Source organism: Anabrus simplex, chromosome 14 (assembly GCF_040414725.1).
Source record: "Anabrus simplex isolate iqAnaSimp1 chromosome 14, ASM4041472v1, whole genome shotgun sequence".
In the NCBI taxonomy this organism is placed as follows: Eukaryota; Metazoa; Arthropoda; class Insecta; order Orthoptera; family Tettigoniidae; genus Anabrus; species Anabrus simplex.
Window position 1 is genome coordinate 54,164,899 of NC_090278.1, and position 23,282 is coordinate 54,188,180.

Here is a 23,282-nt window from a genome sequence, read left to right on the forward strand (position 1 = left end):
TTAGGTACGAAATCGGTTTGTAATTAGTAGCACACAGGAGCACCGTGCAGTCGGCTTTTGCAGTACCTGTGATTAGTACCACCATATGAGCAGGACCATGGGATGATAGCTACCATGGTTCTGCCTTGCCTATGATTAGTACCCACTATATGAGGAACACCACGGGATAGCGGAAGGTCCCTGTGATTAGTACTCTTATGTGATGAACACCATAGGTTTGCGTTGCCTGTAAATGGCGCCGCAAAGTGAGAAAAACATAGGTCTGTATTATACGGCGAATTTCATAACCTCTGAGTAGTACAATAATGTGTGGAATACCGCAAGTCTCTGCTACTTTTGATTAGTACCGCAATAGGACAGATACCATGGTTCTACATTACTAGCGATAAGTATCATTCTTAGGGGCCTTTGATCTGTATTTTGGACCCATTTAGACACCAAGCATCCTCGATTCAGGATTGCGCTTTGGAATTGGTCCCTTGGTCAGTAATACTATTAACTATGATAGTTTTTTTAGTCGAAATCACTGATTGTTTTAAATTCATTTTCATTCATTCATTCTTCATGAAATTTTTTATTTTGGTCAGTGGATGATTTTGAACTTTTGCGCTTTGTCGTTTCATTTCGTACCATAAGGGGCCGATGACCTCGATGTTAGGCCCCTTTAAACAACAAGCACCATCATCATCATCATCTTAAGAGTCGTTTCGATGTCCGAAAGTTTCATTCAATTTCGACACAATTAGCCTATGTCTTACGACTGGGAGTCGTCTGAAGTTAGCGATATACAGTGTGTTACCTAGCAACTGTGCAGAGTGAAGTGTTGATGGATGATCATGATTAAGAGAGATATAGAAGGCTTTTATTTTTTCAAAGGTCTCATCTCACCATACTGTAGAGAACTCGTTATTTCATTCGTGCTAGTTGCGTAAGTTCTGAGTCAGTTCCCCTTTCGATGCTCTGAATCCTAAACTTTTCGACTCCAAATTCTATACAGCGGTCTCTCAAAACGGGTTTATTAGATGCAAATAAATTGATCATTATAAAAATATTTTTATTTATTTAGTCAATGTATCCGCCCAGTTTTGTACTCTCATCCCCAGAGTCAGCAACGAACCCTACCTCTACCACTTCAAGGGCAGTATCCTGGAGCACCGAGCAAGTGGGCCGTGCGGTTAGGGTCGCACAGCTGTGAGCTTGCATTCGGGAGATAGTGGGTTCGAATTCCACTGTCGGCAGCTCTGAGGATGGTTTTCTGTGGTTTCCCATTTTCACACCAGGCAAATGCTGGGGCTGTACCTTACAGGAATTAAGCCCACAGCCGCCTCCTTCCTCCCCCCCCCCGCCCTGTGTGTGGGGGACGCAGATGAAGAATACACGCACGATATCCCCTTCCTGTCGTAAGAAGCGACTAAAAGGGGCGACCAAGGGATGATCAAATTAGAACCATGATACTACTTGTAATTAGTACCACCACGCAGGGAACACCATGGGTCGCTTTTACTTGCGCGTAGTACCACTATGTTAGGTACACAATAGGTTTGTGATTAGCAGCGACAGTGTGTGCTCAGGATGAGTTTTACAGTACCTGTGATTCGTACCACTATACGAGCGATACCATGGGTGAGCGACACCATGGTTCTGCCTTGTCTATGATTAGTATCCACTATGTGAGAAACACCACGGGATAGTGCGAGTCCCTGTGTTCAGTCCACTTATGGGAAGAACGTCATAGGTTTGCGCTGCCTGTGAATAGCGACACACCATAGGTCTGTGTTACATATGCGCATTACATTACAGTAGAATTCAATCAGTCCGGCATCCAACAGTCCGATGGTCCGGCACCATTCCAGGATTTTTTAATGTTATTATCTCTTAATAATGATCTATCCTGAACAATTTGATGCATTATTTCTCGAAACCATTGGAAGTGTATTTTTATTATTTCAAAGTTTATAGTGCAAATGTATCTGATACAGTCCAGTTGTTATGCCTTGACTTACTTAAATATATCTATCTCTGGAAATATCAGTCTAGAAGGCTGTGTGCTACACTGAGTACTGCAAATAAAACCATATGATAAAAAATATATTTTAAAAATTGAATGTATGGGTCATGTTAAAAAACGGATGGGAGTATGCCTTCAAAAACTGAAGCGGGCAGAAGGAAAAGATAAGTTGTAGATTGAAAGACTCTAAATGGTAAAGGAAAACTTACAGATTAAAAAAAAAACGGTGAACTCTGGCATTATTATGGAATGTCAATAAGAAACAACACGTTTGAAAAGAGGAGTGTGTTATTAAACTAATGAATCTGCTGATCGACATTTTACTGCAAAACGCCGCATTACAGCTGTTTTCGCTGTACGCCTCAAGCTATATCGTAGTAAGAGGTACCGCACGATAGTCCGGCATTTTCGGTAATCCGGCACAGGGCCGGTCCCGAACGTGCCGGACTATCGGCTTTCTACTGTACCTGTGAGTAGTACCATAATGTGTGCAATACCGCGAGTCGACGCTACTTTTGATTAGTACCGCAACATGACAAATATCATGGTTCTACTTTCTTAGCGGTAAGTACCATTATGAGGGGCCGATGACCTGGGTTTTGGACCCGTTTAGACTACAAGCATCATCGATTCAGTACACTGCTTTAGAAGCAGTCCCTTAGTCAGTAATACTAATGTTTAACGCTAGTTTCTGGGAATGTGGAGCATTGCGGGTCGGATCCACTGGTTGTTTTAAATTCATATCCATCCTTTCATTTTTCGTCCTCACGATGTGAATTCTGGTCGGTGGAGGTTTCTGGGTTTTTATTTCTCCTTACATTTCGTCTAATTTCGTGCCATTAGGGGTCGATGACCTAGATGTTAGGCCCCTTTAAACAACACTCATCATCATCATCATCATCATCATCATCATCATCATAAGACTTATTTGTGTCGGTGCGACGTAAAGCCACTAGTTCTTCCCAGGTTGTGTCGCTCGGTTGGCGGATGCAGGCTGTAAAATTAGCTCGCGTGTAGCCCTTCTTCATGCAGCTAACAATTCGCTCCTGTATCGCGCAGTTTGCGTGAAGCTCCGTGTGCGGAAGGCCTTGGGGTTGTCATCCAGGTGGTAGATATATTATCAGTTGTTTATCTAGTACGTTCTGAATTGATTCCAAAGAAGTTGGAAATTTATCGAAGATCTCCCGTGGTCAGTTATTTCAATCCCTTACCCTTTTCTTGGTGTGAAAATGGGAAGCCACGAAAAGCAATATTCCGTGTTGCCAACAGTGAGGTTTGAACCCAGTATTTCCTGAATGCAAGCTCATAGAAATGAAAATCCACAGCTTGTTTCGTCAATCGACCCCATCTAGCGGTGAGGATAGGAACTGTGCCGGCTGCCGAAGCCTGACGCACTCCTCTGGGGCAATGATAAATGACTGACAGGTGAAATTAAATGATATTGGAGAGTATTGCTGGAATGAAGTATGACAGGGAAAACTGGAGTATCCGAAGAAAGACCTGTCCCGCCTCCGCTTTGTCCAGCACAAATCTCACATGAAGTAACCGGGATTTGAACCACGGTATCCAGTGGTGAGAGGCTGACGCGCTGCCTCTTGAGCCACGGAGGCCTTTAAATTCTATTCAGTGGATATATTTCAACATTTTAATAATCATATCGTTTCGTCATATTACGTACCATTAGGGGCCGATGACCTGGCTGTTAGGCCCCTCTAAACTACAAGCATCATCATCACCTTACTTCCAAGTCTTCCCAGCCCGAAGTTTACAACATTTCCTAACATTACTACTTTGCCCAAAAACAAATCGTGCTGATTTCCTTTCGATCTTTTCCGGTTCTCGTATCAAGTAGATGATGCTTTTGTTTTAAGGGGCCTAACATCGAAGGTCATCGGCCCTTCGTATCAAGTAATCCTGGTGAGGTCCCTTACACTGAAACCATACTCTAATCGGGGTCTTACCAAAGACTTATAAGTCCTCTTTTTTAGTACATTATTTTCTAGAGAAATACTTGTCCGAATTTCAAAATAATCACGGGGCTGAATGCATGATATTTATAAGCTTGAATCTAGGGGTATAAAATAATATAGTGATGTTTTATTTTAGTAATAGTAATGTTTTATTTTACCCAGCAAGATTAAGGCCTTCAGACCTTCTCTTCCATCTAACCAGGCACTGAAATATATTACATTGTATGACATCACAATAATTAGATTAAATAAAAGTTAAATTAATAATAATATAAAATGAGTAATGACATTAAATTAAGTTGAAATAAATTATATGTATAAATAGAATAAAAGGAAAAATTCTTAAAAGTAATACCCTACATGTAAAACAGAGGTTCTGCATAAAATTAAATAAAATTTGAAAAACAAAACGATTCTTTTTCGTTTTCTACCGCTTTTCTCACACCTGTGGGATCGCGGGTGTGAACTGTCACACATGTGGATTTGCCCAGTTTTACGGACGGATGCCCTTCCTGACGCCAACCCTATGTGGAGGGATGTAATCACTATTGCGTGTTTCTGTGGTGGTTGTTAGCGTAGTGTGTTGTCTGAATATGAAGAGGAGAGTGTTGCGACGGACAAAAACACGCAGTCTCCGGGCCAGAAGATTCCCAACCCAGCCGGGAATCGAACCCGCGACCCCCTGAACCGAAGGCTTCAACGCTGACCATTCAGCCAATGAGTCGGACGGAAAAGAAAACGATTAAGAATTTGAAACTAATCTTCTACCAGGTCATCCATGACAATAGAATGGTTGTGAGTAGCAGCATCAAGCTGACCCTTATTGGTAGACAAAATGTCCCCAAAGTGCTTCTTTAAAAGTTCGAATAGCGCTTAACCCTCTGATACTTTCGAGAAGGAGGTTCCACTCACGGCAGGTAAATACTGTGGATGAATTATCGTAAAAGGCAGTTCCATGGGTAGGTAAAGCAACGATGGAATTATTAGTAGATCTAGTACGTTCAATCAATCAATCCCTATCTGCTGTTTTCATAGCCTTTTCTTAAATCATTGCAAAGAAATTGGAAATTTATTGAACATCTCCCTTGGTAAGTTATTCCAATCCCTAACTCCTCTTCCTATAAACGAATATTTCCCCCAATTTGTCCTCTTGAATTCCAACTTTATCTTCATATTATGATCTTTCCTACTTTTAAAGACACCATCCAAACTTATTCGTCTACTGATGTCCTCCCACGCCATCTCTCCACTGACAGCTTGGAACATACCACTTAATCGAGCAACTCGTCTCCTTTCTCCCAAGTCTTCCCAGCCCAAACTTTGCAACATTTTTGTAACGCTACTCTCTTGCCGGAAATCGCCCAGAACAAATCGAGCTGCTTTTCTTTAGATTTTTTCCAGTTCCTGAATCAAGTAATCCTGGTAAGGGTCCCATACACTGGAACCATACTCTAGTTGGGGTCTCACCAGAGACAAATATGCTCTCTCCTTTACATCCTTACTACAACCCCTAAATACTCTCATAACCATGGGCAGAGATCTGTACCCTTTATTTACAATCATATTTGTGATGATTACCCCAATGAATATCTTTCCTTATATTAATACCTATGTATTTACAATGATCCCCAAAGGGAACTTTCACCCCATTAACACAGTAATTAAAACTGAGAGGACTTTTCCTATTTGTGAAACTCACAACATGACTTTTAACCCCGTTTATCATCATACCATTGCCTACGGTCCATCTCACAACATTATCGAGGTCACGTTGCAGTTGCTCACAATCTTGTAACTTATTTATTACTCTGTACAGAATAACATCTGCGAAATGCCTTATATCTGATTCCAGTTCTTTACATATATCATTGATACATATAAGAAAAAATAAAGGTCCAATAATATTGCCTTGAGAAATTCCCCTCTTAATGTTTACAGCGACAGATAAAGCCTCACCTACTCTAATTCTCTGAGTTCTATTTTCTAGAAACAGAGCCACCCATTCAGTCACTCTTTTGTCAAGTCCAATTGCCCTCATTTATGCCAGTAGTCTCCCATGATCTACCCTATCAAATGCCTTAGATAAGTCAATCGCAATACAGTCTAGTATTAAGACTGTGATAAATGAGAGGTTTTTGAAATATAAAGTCTTTTGGAATAGTTATGAAGAATTAGGGATTTTATGGGGACAGCATTGGGTATGCAGAGTGCAACAGATTTCTAGTCGGTGGCAAGATAGGTGGTTATATGAAGGAGCTGCATAGTCATATTAAAAAAAAATAGTACCATAATCTCAGCAGATATTGACAGTCTGATTATGCGTCCCTTGGTATCATTACTGTAAGTGGAAACGGAATGTCGATATCTTGAACAGTTCAGGATTTATTCGACGTGTACATATCAGCTGAATAGGCCTACTGTGCATACGTTGTTACATCTTTGCGAATTATACATATTTAAGAACTTCTTTTTAAAATGCAGCATTAAAAATCCTTACTCTTATGCCCTTTAAAAATGTTTGCCCAGGACGTTTGCCCAGTTATAAAATGGGGTCTGACGAGACAAGCATCAGGTGGCCGTGATGTGTCGCAGCAGACGCTGTTCGCCATTCAGCTGGTTTTTTTTTTTAACCTTCACGCCGCGCCATGCCCGAGACATTGACCTTACAGCTGATCCGCAATGCCTGTCAGTACAGTCGCCTACATGCGTGTTTACAATGTGAAATACACGTGGTCGCCTTGTCGTAGCGTGTGTTGAAATGTGTTTTGAAAGAACTTTTTCTCTGTCGTTCTATATTCGCTGATATTTACTATACTGACTCTGTGGTTTACTTACTTACTTGCTTACTTACAGTACGCGAACCTTTTCGTGATACCTGGTTTTACGGGGGTGAAGAGTAAGGAGAGAGCTCTCCCGGTTCCGGTTATACTGCCAACCGAATGGAAATGAAATCTGAAATGAATCGATAATATGATCGATCGATATTAATTTTCTCAACCTTCATTATCTTAAGCCAACAACTGTGTCTCACACACACATTATATAACATTTCTCGATGCGAATCTTATTTCTAGCATGAATTCTATAGTTTGGCTTTGCTGTGTAAACAACCACGGCCGACTGGATCCCTCGCTGCGCTCCAGCTAGAGCGACGCATCAAGTCGGCCGTGAAACAACAGTATTAGTGCGTAAAGTGTACCCCAGATGTCTCACGGCGATGCATAAGCGATTCATAGTTTGTGTTTGTAAGGTTGCCAATATGAATCTCGAAGATACCCGTGGTCTACCGATTCAGCACTAGGGAGCTCAGGTATCACGAAAAGGTTTGCGTACTTACTTATAGTCCCGTTTTTATGAGTTTCGACTTGACAGTTAGTCGGAAGTCAGACGATGGTGCCAAACTGCTACGAATACAAACAGCTGATTTACGATACAAAACACAGATAGATAGATAGACAGACAGACAGACAGACAGACAGACAATTAATTAAAAGTGCATTTCCTTGTTACTGTGGACACAACCGATACAGAAATACCATTTTTTAATTCTGAGCAATATACAGAAAAACTCTTCATTTATATATACATGTTCCTTCATAAGTAAATGTTAAATAATTAGAGAAATGACACTAAATATTTCCGTGATTACGAAAAATAAAAGAAAACTTTAAATACGCATTCAGAACATTGGCAGAGTAAGTATTCGAACAGTCTCAGTTCACAGGATATTTCAATCTCTTAAATCCACACGGCATTGATAATAACACGCCTTCAGTACAGCTGCTTAGGTCTCGGAGAGTACGAACGTCGCTGGACGGTCTGGGTTTAAAAGAAACACTCTGTATATGGTCTGAGACCGTGGTTAGCGGTTCTAGTCTCGTTCGTTGGAAGTATTCTTAACATCAGAATACTCGCCGCTAGGGTAGGAGAGGTGGTCTTGTGGAATTTCTACAGTAAACACTAGAATGCGTGCCGAAAGCCTGGATTTAATTCCAAACCTCTCCGCGAGGGCAAATGGCGCTGTTGATGGTGATTCGTTGTGGACAGTTATATACAGAGTTATTCACCTAACATGAAAATGAAAACCTACAACCTGTTTTCCAGTCATTGACCGGGTCAGGAATGAAATGAATGAATCAGATATAGGCTATTAGTACGATGGGGTCACCACTCCCAAAGTGATTTGTTAATGAATGATAGATGCTATGAAATGAGAATGGAGAGTGTTACTGGAATGAAAGATGACAGGGAAAACCGGAGTACCCGGAGAAAAACCTGTCCCGCCTCCGTTTTGTCCAGCACAAATCTCACATGGAGTGACCGGGATTTGGACCACGGTATCCAGCGGTGAGAGGCCGACGCGCTGCCGTCTGAGCCACGGAGGCTCTCACCTAACATGTTACACGCAAATAACTTCTAAACCATTAAAGATATCAGCATTCTGTTTTCATATTCGTAAATGGTACGGGGGTTCTTGTAAAATATCGTACTACTTAGTCTCATGGGGTGATTAACAACCGAGATATTGATACTAACTCCATATTTTTAAATGGAATGGCACAAATTTATACAGCTGATTTAAAAGTTCATCTGTGTACAAGTTCAAATATGTAAGTATTTTCAAAATCGGACAATTACTTTTTGAGATAAAAATAAGAACAGCATACGCGGTTTTGCTACCGCATCAGACGGCACGCAGATGACCTTTTAAATCAGCGGTATAAATTTGCGCCGTTCCATTTAAAAATATGCAGTTAGTATCAATATCTCTTGGTTGTTAATCACCGCATGAGACTAAGTAGCACTTTATTTTACAAGACCTTTCGTACCATTTACGAATATTAAAACAGAATGCTGATATCTTTAATGGTTTAGAAGTTAATTGCGTGTAACATGTTAGGTGAATAACCCTATATACAGGTCCTACCAAAATCTTAAGGACCCTTGCATATTTCATGAACATGATTCCTGTCCTTAAAATTTTAGTCTCAGGTATATTATTGTCTAGAGGAGTCCGGCTCCATAGCTAAATGGTTAGCGTGCTGGCCTTTGGTCACAGGGGTCCCGGGTTCGATTCCCGGCAGTGTAGGGAATTTTAACCTTAATTGGTTAATTTCCTGGCACGGGGACTGGGTGTATGTGTCGTCTTCATCATCATTCCATCCTCATCACGACGCGCAGGTCACCTACGGGTGTCAGATCGAAAGACCTGCATCTGGCGAGCCGAACTTGTCCTCGGACACTCCCGGCACTAAAAGCCATACGCCATTTCATTTCATTGTCTACAGGGAACTAGAACAAATTTAGAGGAACATTTGCTGAAATTTTCATTGAATTATCGTTCTTTGTTTCGAAGTTATTGAAAATAAATATGTTTTAATATTTGAGGAGCTCTGAAGGGTACAATATGGGGGTTGCATTAATAATCTTTGTTATGGAGAAACACAGATTCCTTAACAGTATTTATAATTGTAACAGAACAACTGAGTATGTTTCCATTTAAAAATATCCTCCGTTTAATAGCTCGCAACACAACCACAGAAAGTAGTAAAAAAAAAATCCTTAACTATGGCTGAACAGAAAGCACCTGAAGCTATAAAGGTCGTTTTTATGTTACGTTGTTCGTTCGTTCGTAAACTGTTTAACCTCCAGGGTCGGTTTTTCCCTCGGACTAGGCGAAGGATCCCACCTCTACCGCCTCAAGAGCAGTGTCCTGGAGCTTCAGACTCTGGGTGGGGGATACAACTGTGGAGGATGACCAGTACCTCGCGCAGGCGGTCTCACCCGCTATGCTGAACAGGGCCTTGCGGGGGGATGGGAAGATTTGAAGGGATAGACAAGGAAGAGGGAAGGAAGCGGCCGTGGCCTTAAGTTAGGTACCATTCCGACATTTCCCTGTAGGAGAAGTGGGAAACCACGGAAAACCACTTACAGGATGACTGAGGTGGAAATCGAAATCCCTTCTACTCAGTTGACCTCCCGAGGCTGAGTGGACCCTGTCCCAGCCCTGGTACCACTTTTCAAATTTCGTGGCAGAGCCGGGAATCGAACCCGGGCCTCTGGTGGTGGCAGCTAATCACACTAACCACTACACCACAGAGGAGGACTATGGTACGTTGTACTGTAGATATTCCAGCTACATCGTAACATACAAATGATCTCTGTAGCTTGAGGGGTCTCCTGTCCATCTAAAGTCAAGGAATGTTTGTTTTTGCCACTTGCTGTGGTTCTGTTGCGAGCTGGGGATATTTTAAAATGGAAATATATTTTGTTTCTCTATAACAATAAAATAATTATAATTTCGTGTGGCTATTTCTAGCCGAGTGCAGCCCGTGTAAGGCGGCATCTGCCATGCGTAGGTAACTGCGTGTTAGTATGGTGGGGGATAGTGTTATGTATGGTGTGTGAGTTGCAGGGATGTTGGGGACAGCACAAATACCCAGCCCCCGAGCCAATGGAATTAACCAATGAAGGTTAAAATCCCCGACCCAGCCGGGAATCGAACCCGGGACCCTCTGAACCGAAGGCCAGTACGCTGACCATTCAGCCAACGAGTCGGACTCTATAACAATTATAAATATTCTATAGATATCTGTGTTTGCCCACAACAAAAATTATTACTGTAATCCCCATATTTTACTGTCCAGATCTCCTCAAGTATTAAAAAATATCTATTTTCTTTCCAATAATTATAAACAAGAACTTCAATAACTTCGAAAGAAAGAACATATTTTAAGGAAACTTTCAGCAAATATTCCGATAAATATGTTCTATTTCCCTGTAGACAATAGTATACCTGAGGCTATAATTTCAAGGACAGCAATCATGGTCATGAGATATGCAGGTGTCCTTAAAATTTGGTAGGACCTGTAGCTTTTTCAAGAGTACGCAGATCCATAGGCGTTAAAGCACAACTCCTTTACTCAATGAAATACTACAATACCTGTTTTGATTCCATTCGACTGCGATCTAAAACCTGGAGAGTGTAACTCTTATTCATGAAATGTATTAATAGTCCGTTTAGTATTTCCAATTACTTTATAGATAATTTCGACTGTCAAAGACAGGCTTATGTACTAGTAAGTCATATTTATGTCAAACTCGATAACAAGTAGATTGGCTGTGCTACTAACAATATTAAGCTGAATTTATCAGTATGTTTCTATACACGCAAAGAAAGACCAAGCTGACCTACTATTTTGTTTGTTTACGTTGGGATAGGTTCGCGGCTATAATCTAGACAGCTGTTAATGGAGCATGACTGATTTCAGATGGCCTTGGGATTGCTTTGGCTGCAGAAGTACTTAGGCCTGTCGGTAGTTACGGCGTGTGATCTTTGGTGAGGACTGGTGTAGTTGACGCCCATAAGACCTACTGTGGTAGGGTGAGGGTGAAATTCGGTGCCTGCACATAGCCTACTTCTGTCAAATAACACCCAGGGGTCTACTCTAGGCTTAACGTCTTCGTACGACAGACAATTACAATCACCAGTGCCATATGACCTCACTCCATGCGAGACTTTTGGAACTCAACCCAAGCTTCTGGCAAACAATCTGACCTGAAATTGTATACCAGCACCTCTCCTACCCTACCGGCCGACATTCTGATGATGAAAATGTTTTGACCAACGGGGCTCGAACCGACTAGTCACGGAATCTGACCATTAGACTTGACGCCATGATGATGATGATGATGATGATGATGATGATGATGATGATGAAGTAGAAGAAAGGATACACAGGATGAGAAGAGTGTACGGTGTAACTAGGAATATTAACAACAAAACGTGTTTAACTAAAAACCTCAAAATACATTACTACAGTGCAGTTCAAACCGGATTGCTTACACGCTAGTGAATGTCTAGTAAAAAAGAACCTCGTTTATCCGGCCCTCGTTAATCCGGATCTCCGGTTTATCCGGATCGAAAATAATAAGAAATGTATTTTTCCTTGTACAGTATTTCTTTTACAGGGTCGATTCTGCTTGAATGTCTTTTCCGCCAAGGATAGTTAAGGACAGAAATTGGAAGTAAGTCGGCCACGGTCTATCAACGGTACCGTCCCGGCATTCGCCTGGAATTGAGAATGGGAAACCGAGGACTCTTCTGAGTTCCTTGACACACTTGTACGTATTCCCGGTTGCTCGGACGTAGATGACTGGTTGAAAAATGTCTGTAATTCAGGCTACGGCATAATGACAGATGAATAAATTATAGCCTCTTGTTCCTCGGCACGCAATGTCTAGAGTGATGGTGAATTTGAAAATGAAACCGGAGCTCCATCAGAAGAAACAATGACTCATGGAGATACAACAATGCAGCTGGACAAACTGATGGCCTATTTAGAATCCCAGACTGAAACCACACACATTATTATTTTAGTGCATAAAACAGAGTCGTGAATGTAAGAAAAGTGTTCTTATACTTTTTGTACACTTGAAAAAAAAAGATAGGCCCTATTGCTGTACAACTTATGTTAATATATTATATAACATATACTGTTTTTGTTTTTAGTTGTGCGGATTATCCGGATTTTCGATAATCCGGATCAGTTCTGGTCCCACTTAATCCGGATAAATGAACTTCTTGTGTACTGAATTACAAGCTGAATAAATTAGGGGTACCGGAAAGAAACATTATAGGGAAAATACTCGATCCGCTAAGAACTACAGAATTCTAGAACATAGAAAACAGAACAGACACAATGCGAAAGAGGCGATTGATTTTTTTTCTTGGGGGGGGGGGGGACTTTTATACAGAATGGATGGCAACAGGTTCGCCAAACAGATCTTCAAATATCTTTGGAACAAGAAGTCAACAACCACCTGGATTCATGAATTCAAGAAAGATTTGGAAAGAAACAACATAAGAGAAGAAGCATCAGAGAGAGATATTTAGAAAGTGTTAAAAATGGAAGGATTCCAAAGTCGGGGGGGGGGGGGGTCCAGCTCAAAATTGTCCGAGGAGAGCAAAATGTGACATAATGAGAAGATGGAGTATTGGAGGAAGAAGAAGAAGAAACAAAGGATGAAGCATTGAAATTGTATTCTGGTCCCTAGAAGACCCTAACGTAGGAATAAGAATAATACATGCTGTTGTTGGGCAGTCAGTCCATAGACTTGTTTGATGCAGCCGTCCATGCCACCCTATCCTGTTTTAACCTTTTTATTTCTGTGTATCTACTACATCTACTCCAATCTGCTTGTCACATTCATAACTTAGTCTACCCCTGCCGTTCTTACCGCCCGAACTCCCCTCAAAAACCAATTCAACAAGTCCTGGGTGTTTTAAGATGTGTTCTATCATTCTCTCTCTCTATTCTCGTCAAATTTAGCCAAATTTATCTCCTCTCACCAATTCCATCCAGCATCTCTTCATTCGTGATTCGATCTACGCATCTCACTTTCAGCATTTTTCTGTAACACCACATTTCTAAAACTCCCTTTTTTCTGAGCTACAGTAGTTATTGTCTTTGTTTCACTTCCACACAATTCATGCTCTAGACGATCAGTAGATAAAAAGGCGCGGGACAGCTAAGAAAGAATGGCTGAAAGATAAGTGCAAGGATGCTGAAGGATGCATTTTCGTAGGAAAGGTAGATACTGCATACAGGAAAATCACGGAAACTTTTGGACAATGGGAAACAAGCTCTATAATTATTAAGAGCTTAGACGGAAAACCACTTCTAGGGAAAGAAGACAAGGCAGAAACGTATCCAACAGTTGCATCAAGATGACGTGGACTCTGAACACAACTTGTTGATTATGAAATGCCATCTGAAATGAAGAAATTAAAGAAAGGAAGGAATGCCAGGAGATGGGATCTAGATAATTTGAAAGGATTGTGAGAGACCTTTTCAAGGAACGTGGTGCTCAAGTACTGTCTGAAAAGGCTGAAGGAAACTCCGTAAATGAAGAATTGACAGTCGTGAAGAATGAGATAAGTAGGTCTGCTGAAGAAAGGTTAGGAAGAACGGAAAGTCAAATAAGAATTAATGGAATTTAAGAATTTAAAAAATGTGAAGGGAAGAAAAGAATATAAACGATCAGAGAGTGATAATAATGGCGTGTAACCTACGAAAACGTCCTTCCTTAACAACCCCAATGAAAAGCTCATTCCTTATATTAATATCTATGTACTTACAGTTTTCCCTGTGAGGTTCTATCACCATATCAAGACAGTAATTAAGACTGAGAGCATTTTTACTCTTGTTGAAATCTAGTTTCTCGTCCCATTTACCATCATACTATTGTCCGCCATCTTCAAAATCCGGGTCCTTGTTATAATGGTCGCTGTAAAGTTTTGTTGTTATTTAAGACTAAATGTTCCTACTGGAATTATAGTTGATAAAAGTTTTATGGTTGTTCGTATTATATCTCCCGCTCCGTTGGTTTCTCTGGTCATTTCCCTCTTAAGCCAGTACCATCTCAACTGAATTCAATGACCTTCATGAGATAAACAAACTGTCGAAGGAGCATGTTTTCTTATCAAATTAGCAGAAAAATCTTGTAAAAATAAAGCATAAAGAATACAAATAAATCAGACTTAAAGTAGTATTTCATATAAAAGACGACAAACTAACTCATTATGAGGCATGGGATAGAAGATTTCGCTTCATTTGCGACAGTCGTGATTGCTATCAGACAAAACTTGACAGTATTTACGAACTCGGGTTCAGTTAGTCATCTCGCGGAGCACAGGTCAGTGTTCAGAGGTTGAAAGGAATTCTCCCAATCGTGTTGTCACCATGCAGATATTATAAATGTTGAGATATCGTTGCTATTTCTTAAACCGTGAGATAAATTTCCTGTGATGCGTAAGCGCACGTAGTGATAGGACACAAAGGCATGATTTTCCAGGTGATGTCTTTATAAAATTAGGCTACTACATATATTCGAACTGAGCCATCAGTCTGTCTACTTATCTATCAATGACCACAAGAATGAAAGAATGCAACTTAAGCTTCTTAAGCTAAACAAAACTTCAGAAACTATTTCAACCCTTAACAAGTTTAAAATCTATAAAGCTGAATGTCTGACTCTATGCTCGTCTGTTCCTTATACAAATCCATACTGTTTCACCAATCTGAACCAAATTTTCTATACTTACCTTTTAGAAATCTGCGCGTAACCCCATCTACAAGAAATTTTCCATTCTCTCCATTCCACAGATTTTGGCCCTTTGGCACATTAACATAAGCTAATACAGGCGAAATATCGAATTTGTCGTACAAGGACGAGACAAAGCTCATTTTAAGCCTCACGGCGCGAAGAACAAAACTTGGTATGGGCCTAGAAAAACCATGTTTTTAAGGACCGGAAACTACCTCGATATAAGAATCGGATGAAGAAATGACCAGCCGTAACCATGGCAATGTCAACTCAAGGATTCTACAGTAGAATACGGATCTGGTGTTCGAAGTAGGCACCTGCATAAACGTAGACGAGGCCAACGAGAGATTCTGCTACACACATGACTGTGTGGCGAAAAAAGCACTGTGGGGGCTAAGCCACCCCCAGGGATGGAGGTGGGGAGTGGGTGGCATATAAAAATAATCCGAAATAGTGTTGAATACATGGGTTTCGGGTTCGCCGGGGGGGGGGGTGAAAAAGGTCCAAAATGACAGAGATAATGGATGGAAAATTATAGAAAATGACCAATATTAAAGTAGAATCCATATCTCAAACTAAAACTAAAAAAATGCATAAATATATAAGAGTCAGAATAAATAAAAAATAAAAAAATCACTTCAAACAGGTAATACAAATCCTGAAAGTAAATGGTGTGAAAGAGGAAATGACCAAAATGACAGAGATAGATGTATGTAGGCTATACAGTATCTTCCGGAATAGCTCTCAACCAAACTTCGTACAAATACGAAATACTATCTGGAAAAGATACTGGAGGGGTAAGATACCCCTAGCAATCGTAGGGGAGGGAATGCCATAAAAGAATACTCGAAAACAGCAATATTAGCATCGAATTCATGCTTTCCGCGGCCGCTGAGGTGTATTGTTACACTCTGGATGGCTCTTCAGTACCAGTTCAGCTGCATAGGCATGGTAATAATTAATAATTTTGTGTGGCTATTTCTAGCCGAGTGCAGCCCTTGTAAGGCAGACCTTCCGATGAGGGTGGGCGGTATCTGCAGTGTGTAGGTAACTGCGTGTTGTTGTGGTGTGCGAGTTGCAGGGATGTTAGGGACAGCACAAACTCCCAGCCCCCGAGTCATTGGAATTAACCAATGAAGGTTAAAATCCCCGAATCACCTCTGTCTTTATTTCGGCCAAGAATTTTCCTTAAATTTTAGTCTTTCTAACAGGCCTTTCTTGTTCATATTAAGGCATTCTGCTTCATTCAAAGCCCCTTATAATATGACAGTGCAATAATTGTACGAGGTTTGCATTCAAGGATACGGAATTTTTATTGTAAACTTCTTTGGTCAGCTGATAAGCAAATTCCATTTTATTCATGCGCGACGCAACAGCTTCTTTTTTCAGAGTTTGGTTCTATCCACTCTCGAGGATATTTAAACTTATCTGTCCGTTTGACTGCCTGCTGGTTTACTTTTAGTTCTCTTGGTGCTGGCTTGATGTTAGTCACGAATTAAGTTATCTCCAAAAGTATTTGCAGGCCTGCTTTATCCGTCTGTGTCTGATGGTGAAAATTTGCTTTGTAGCCATGTATTAAGTATCAGAAATTTACTAGACCATCTGCAGAAGCTAGGCAATCAATTGAAAATATTCATGTTCTTTTAACCCAATATCACGCCAATTTGGAGTCCATCGTTGTTAATTTCTTTACGCCATTCACGGATGACAAGGACGCAATTGTATTAATGTTATTTGTTTTGTTTGTCCAGCCTTGTCCCGTTTCTCTACGGGGTCGGGTATGAGGCGAGATGAATCTCTTGTGGAGGGTTTTTATGACCGGATGCCCTTCCTGAAGTCAACCTCATCAGAAGAGTTAATGGGATGAAATGAATGACGTGATATATGGCATTAGGAAGGGAGAGGGTGAAACCCGGTGCCGGCACATAGCCTACTCCTGTCGAATAGCACCAAGGGGTCTGCTCAAGGCTTAACGTCCCCATCCGACGGACGAATCACCATCAACAGCGTCGTATGCCCTCACTCCATATGAGCACTGCGGAGAGATTTGGAATTTAATCCAGGCTTTTGGCACGCAATCTAGTGAATAGACATTGTATACCACGACCTCCCCTAACCTGTCGTCCAATATTCTGATGGTAACAATTTTTTCGACCAACGGGACTCGAACCGGCTAACCTCGGTGTCAGACCATTTAGACTTCAACGCCTTAACGATCCGTGGTTTCCCATTTTCACACCAGGCAAATGCTGGGGTAGTACCTTAAGGCCCCGGCCGCTTCCTTCCCCATCGTTGCCATAAGATCTATCTGTGTCGGTGAGACATTTATGTACAAAGAGGAAACAAGATGATGTTCCCTGTGCAGCAGTGAGTGTTCAAATGAATTGAACAGCCTCACAGTGTTGCTGGTATTTAATTGTCCGGACCGAAACAGCTTCCCATCTGGAAACTATTGCAATGTTTAATGTAAGCTCTTCGATGCCTTCTTAGTACAATTAAATTGTCTTGTTTTTCTGTTCACAGGCGGAGCGAAAGGGTGCGACGGCGACAGAGTACGGTCTAGTGTTCGGTATCTTCGAGTTAGTTGTATTCCTTGTCAGTCCATTCTACGGACAAAATGTAAGTACCAAAAATTTGTTCATAAATTTTATAAAATTAAATCTGTTCCTTGGGACATCAACTGCCGTTTCTTACATCACATTACTACTGGCTAGAAACATTCATGAACTGCCTGGAGGCCATCTTTTTTCTTATTCTTTCATTCCCCAACCTGATGGGGTGGGGCGGGTCACCTAAAGGGCCGAGAGATTAAGTGTGATTAAGGAGAGAAGAATAAGTGGCGTGGGAGGAAGGGCCTTGTAAACATTTCTTCTGACTATAAGGTATGGAGCTCATAGCAGATTTTGACTTGTAGAAATTCAGGAATATTATGGACAGGGCTAGGAATTGGTGTGTGTATATATGTATTTATTTTATCGGGCGAGTTCACGTGTGGTTAGGGGCGCGCAGCTCTGACCTTGTATACGGGAGATAGTAGGTTCGAACCCCACTGTCGGCAGCCCTAAAGATGGTTTTCGGTTGTTTCCCATATATTACTGTATATATTTCCCTTCACGGGCAAATTACAACGAAACTGTTACAAAAACTAAACTACCAAAAATGTGTTCGTAATTTCGTCCCCAGCCGAATTTATGTAAAGTACAATTAATCTTCGTATATTCTTCCTTTCTTACCTTACCAAACACTTTCCCTGTAATTAATTACTCGAAGGCCACTTATAAAAAATGTTTTCTTGGTATTCTTTTTAACATACTCTTTCAGCGTCGCTCGTGGGATGCGCTTTACTTACACATTTCTAACCTATTATCTTGTACCTCACTCCGTTAATAGCCTTTCTCTTGGCCTCCGTATCCCACTGCTTGAGTTTTACTATCTGAAAATTATACACTACTTAAAGAACAAATAACATAAAGGGGGACGAAATTACGAACATTCTCTGATTTTTTAATTATTATGGTCGCTATGGTAACTCACGCCAACCACCTCACTACAGCGATTGCATGCCAGGATGCAGTCCAGTATTTCATACATACATACATACATACATAAGTGCTCGCCCTAGGAATAGGAGGCTCTTAATTTGAATGCTGCACTAATTCAGCTCAGCATGAAAAATGAATCCTCATTGTACGTGGAAGCTATGCGTGGTGCACACAACCAACTCTCACAACACGACGACGGGATAAGACTACGAGTGTGCGCGCGCGGCTAAACGTTAGGTACCAACCGTGCAAACTGGAAATCCCTAGGGGGACGAAATTAGGTGCGGGGACGGAATTTGGCCTCCTACCTTATACGATACAAATAATTGTATAAATCCGGACTGAATGGCTCTGACGCTTGGTGGGCTCAGTCCGGTGGTATTTGAAGATGCTCGAATACGTCAGCCTCGTGTCGGTAGATTTACTGGCACGTAAAAAGAACTCTTGCGGGACAAAATTCCGGCACATCGGCATCTCCGAAAACCGTCAGAAAGTTTTTAGTGGAACGTAAAAAACCAATAACATTATTAATTATATAAATGACATGTACAAAACAAAACAGTAATTTGCTTACATATTAGATTGAACAACAGTTTGAAGAAGAGTAGCCATACATAATTTATTGATAATTAAGATAATAAATGCGCTGGTACAAGTGGGTATATCTTCTTCTGCGCGAATGGGTCAGTTAGGACCACGCGTAATCAACATTTGACCGAGCTCGATAGCTGCAGTCGCTTAAGTGCAGCCAGTATTCGGGAGATAGTAGGTTCGAACCCCACTATCGGCAGCCCTGAAAATGGTTTTCCGTGGTTTCCCATTTTCACACCAGGCAAATGTTGGGGCTGTACCTTAATTAAGGCCACGGCCGCTTCCTTCCCACTCCTAGCCCTTCCTTGTCCCATCATCGCCATAAGACCTATCTGTTTATCGGTGCGACGTAAAGCAACTAGCAAAAAAAAAAAAAATCAACATTTGTTGAGCTGTCCTCCTTGGCCAGTAGTTCTTCATTTTCATATCGATTGTCGTAATTTCTGTTTCTCCGACCAAGTACGTCGTATTGATTTCTTCTCATCTTCCTCAAGTCCCATTGTGTGAACAAATTTTCCTATTATATGAGGGAAATTTTGCTCTAATTGTCTTTAGGTTGGCTCTATGGTGTTTTGTGCTCACCAGCCGCTAGATGGCACCATTGTCTACGTCTGTGGTAGGTTTCAGCGTTATCAGATCAGTACAGCTTGCGCTGTCCCGACGTAAAGTTGGCCGCACCACTCTCTGTTAGCACCAAGGAAGAACAGGACTAGGACTGTGGATTTTTTAAAATATTTCTATGAATGTATTTTTGCAAAAATGCCTTCGCGGGCCGCTACAAGTTGTAAACTCCTGATGTAAATGCTGCTGCATCTTATACTATTAATGAGTGAAACATGTATCCTAATTTATGACCCAAGAATTAAGTACAATATTTGCTTATACCTAAACTTGTTTTCTTTCAGTTAAATAGAATCGGTCCTAAGTTCCTATTTAACGGCGGAATCTTCACCGTCGGAACCTGTGCAATATTATTCGGGTAAGAAATAAATCTACTTTAATTACATACCGTATTAAATGATATGTTTCAATTGCTTATCCTTGGTATTCATACAAGAGTTCGTTTCATTGAGAACACAGTGTATATTATTTTAATGTTTGTTAAAAAAGTAGCAATTTTTTTTTACACAGGTTATTGGATAAAGTGGAAGGCCACTACCCCTTCATTATCCTATCATTTCTGATCAGGATAATCGAGGCTATGGGAAATGCTGCCTTCCTTACAGCGAGTTTTGCCATAATAGCGAAAGAATTTCCAGATAACGTAGCGACAACTTTCGTAAGTATTTCCATAGAATAAAAATGGTATCAAATTTTCCTATAGGAAAATCAAATGTAATCACTTAGAGTCAGGACTTCCATGCAAATGAATGTTTTTAAATAAGCTAGTTACATTTCTCAAACTTTGCAAATATTCGTCTTATGGCTTAACAATTCCAAATAACCGTTCTTTTTCCGTGCATGTTTGCATTTTTGGTACTTTTTGGATAAAATTCATGCATAATGCATATTTTGAAGATTTTGGATTTAATAGGGAATATTTGAACGTTTTATTTTAGTTCCGTTTGGGCCTGCTACAGACCACGTGGTTCTTATCTCTAGCAGCTTTCTTCTTTGACCAGTACTCCTTCATTCTTGCACTGTGAATGTCTTTTCGCTCCTGCGTCCATTTCACACCTCCTCCCGGACGTACTGTTTTTTCTGTTAGTGACTGGAGAGAGTTTGATGTTCTGATCAACGTTCTGTACCTATTCCTGTCATAAATTTCACTGGGAGCAATGTCCAATTCTTGCAGGTCTTTTCTGACGAGTCATGCCCACTTGGCATTAGTCGCTTTCCCTCTAGAGATGGTGTGGAAGGTTCTGGAGGTGAGCCTCTGATTGTCCATTCTCATGACATGACCGTAGAAGTTCAATCTCCTCTTCCTCACAGATGTTGTAATGCTCTCCAATTGTTGGTACAGTTCGTTGTTGTGCCTGATTCTGTACTTGCCTTCTTCTTTAATAGGGCCCATGATTTTTCTCAGGATCTTCCTTTCCTTCAGCTCCAGTTTTCTAAGTTGGCCTTTTCTTACAATGTTTAGGCATTCTGAGGCGTATAGTACGTTTAATATTGCATAATATATTTTTTTCCTGACTTCGGTGCATATATAATGTTCAGTTGTCTTTTCTGAATGTTAGTTTGCAGAATTTGGGATCATTTTTCCACGATATACAGTATGTCTCTTAATAAGAGACGGAGAGAACGTATTTCTGACATCCTATGTGACTACCAAACTTAGTCCATACGGCAGAGGTCCTATAATCGATTTAATAGATAAATAGATACATATCTTTATTGCCCACCCTAGTATACACCATCGGCTTACAGGTAATAGAAACAGAACGAAACAAAAATGAGCCACTACATTTATCTTAAAACTACTTAACTAAATTAACTACCTGTACATCTACTCAGTATCATCCCACACGTGCGCGGATCGCCAGCACACATGCAGGATGCCACCGCATAATCACCTACTCCTGCCCACCGCCTAAAAATAATTAAATAGACTGGTCGCTGCGCCAGCCCCGGGTATGGAACACACGCTCCCCGACTCGATTGACGCAGCCACCAGCCTCGCCACGTGACGACGGATACCATATCAAATACAGTAGAGACAATACCCGACACTTAAGGATTTCGCCTTGCTAAAATGGGAGACAATTCGACGGTGGCGCTCCTAGTGACTTGACCTGAACAAATCGCGCTAAATTCAAATATCAATGGAAATGTATATACGGAAATGGATAAATAAATTATGTCTAGAAAGAAAGTGGTATTGAGATATTAACTTCGAAGTTGCTAAAGCAATTCTGGATAAATGAATGAATAATTATTTAAAATGTTATTATTCAAAGACTGAAATTAGACACATAAACAAGATATGAAATGGGCTGCTGTGAAATGGCTTGATCTTTCATTTATGCATTACTTTTTTAGCTTTAGCATTCCTGCGTGAACTTTTACGGTTGGATTTGTCTTTTTTCTCATTTAAAAACATTGTATGATCACATTAAGACACTTTTCAATAAAAATATCGGCACATTCCTTGCACACATGATGCAATGAATTAACATTTAAAATCTGGACAATTTTCCTCTTAACATGAAGCCTACTAACAGAAAGAAAAATCTATAAAATTCCGGCTTTAATGTGAGAAGAGGGATTAAAGAAAGAAAAGTATGAAAATATTGTCGATAGTGATGCTTTGAGGAATATTTACGTACAATTAGAGTAAAAATGTAATATACCCTTGGCTGTATAGTCGAGGATTTTTAAAGTCGCTGGCCTGGAAATGATCTGAACAGATCTTATAATTCTTATATAAGCGTAACGTTCCTTCTTTCTTGTACACCTTATCCAAATCACTTCTGTGACATTTCAAAACTCACAGATAACACCTACAACAGCTCATCGGAATGTAAGGTTAACTGCTGCACTATAGAATAAAATATGCGTATTACATTTTATGCCAGTTAAAATTTGGGTCGAGCAGGTCAGAAGATTATGAAGTACTGTAAAAATCTCTGTCACTGGAAGAATATATATGCAAACACAATATTACTTACATGTTCTTGTCACGAGGGAACCTGAAGAACGACCGCGCATTTTTCTCTACTTCGTAATTACTGCAGCCAAACACAGCTCATACCTTTCCCCTCATGTTGAGAGGAGATATCAAGCAATGACACACGCTACTATTTAATTATGTCAACTCACTGAAAACGCATAAATAACACCAAAAACTTCACACAAAAATACACGTGCTCTTACGAGAGAATCGGTACTGTTCAGGTCTATCCGCTAGAGAGAGCTCCAATAGCTGTCCCTCGATATCTCGCTCAGTGTCGCGTATTGTCTCTACTGTATTTTACCATATCTCACCGACACTTGCTGACTATAATCGATTTAACCAAACACTTTCTGATGTGTTGCTTGAGTGAACATTGACGTAAATCGGAAGGCCTCATGTCGATCTCTAATTCTTAGGAATAAGGTGTCCCAGTTTTACAGTTGCAC

The 23,282-nt window shown here is 40.6% G+C and overlaps 1 protein-coding gene across 1 annotated transcript in view; it reads left to right on the forward strand.

The window, feature by feature from the left end:
• LOC136885622 (MFS-type transporter SLC18B1) overlaps nt 1-23,282 on the forward strand; it is a 74,756-nt gene that overhangs the window by 26,197 nt on the left and 25,277 nt on the right. Inside the window, exons 2-4 of the mRNA XM_067158319.2 lie at nt 17,611-17,706; nt 20,126-20,199; nt 20,352-20,499. Of these exons, the coding sequence (XP_067014420.1) occupies nt 17,611-17,706; nt 20,126-20,199; nt 20,352-20,499 (318 nt within the window). The remainder of the gene's footprint in view (nt 1-17,610; nt 17,707-20,125; nt 20,200-20,351; nt 20,500-23,282) is intronic.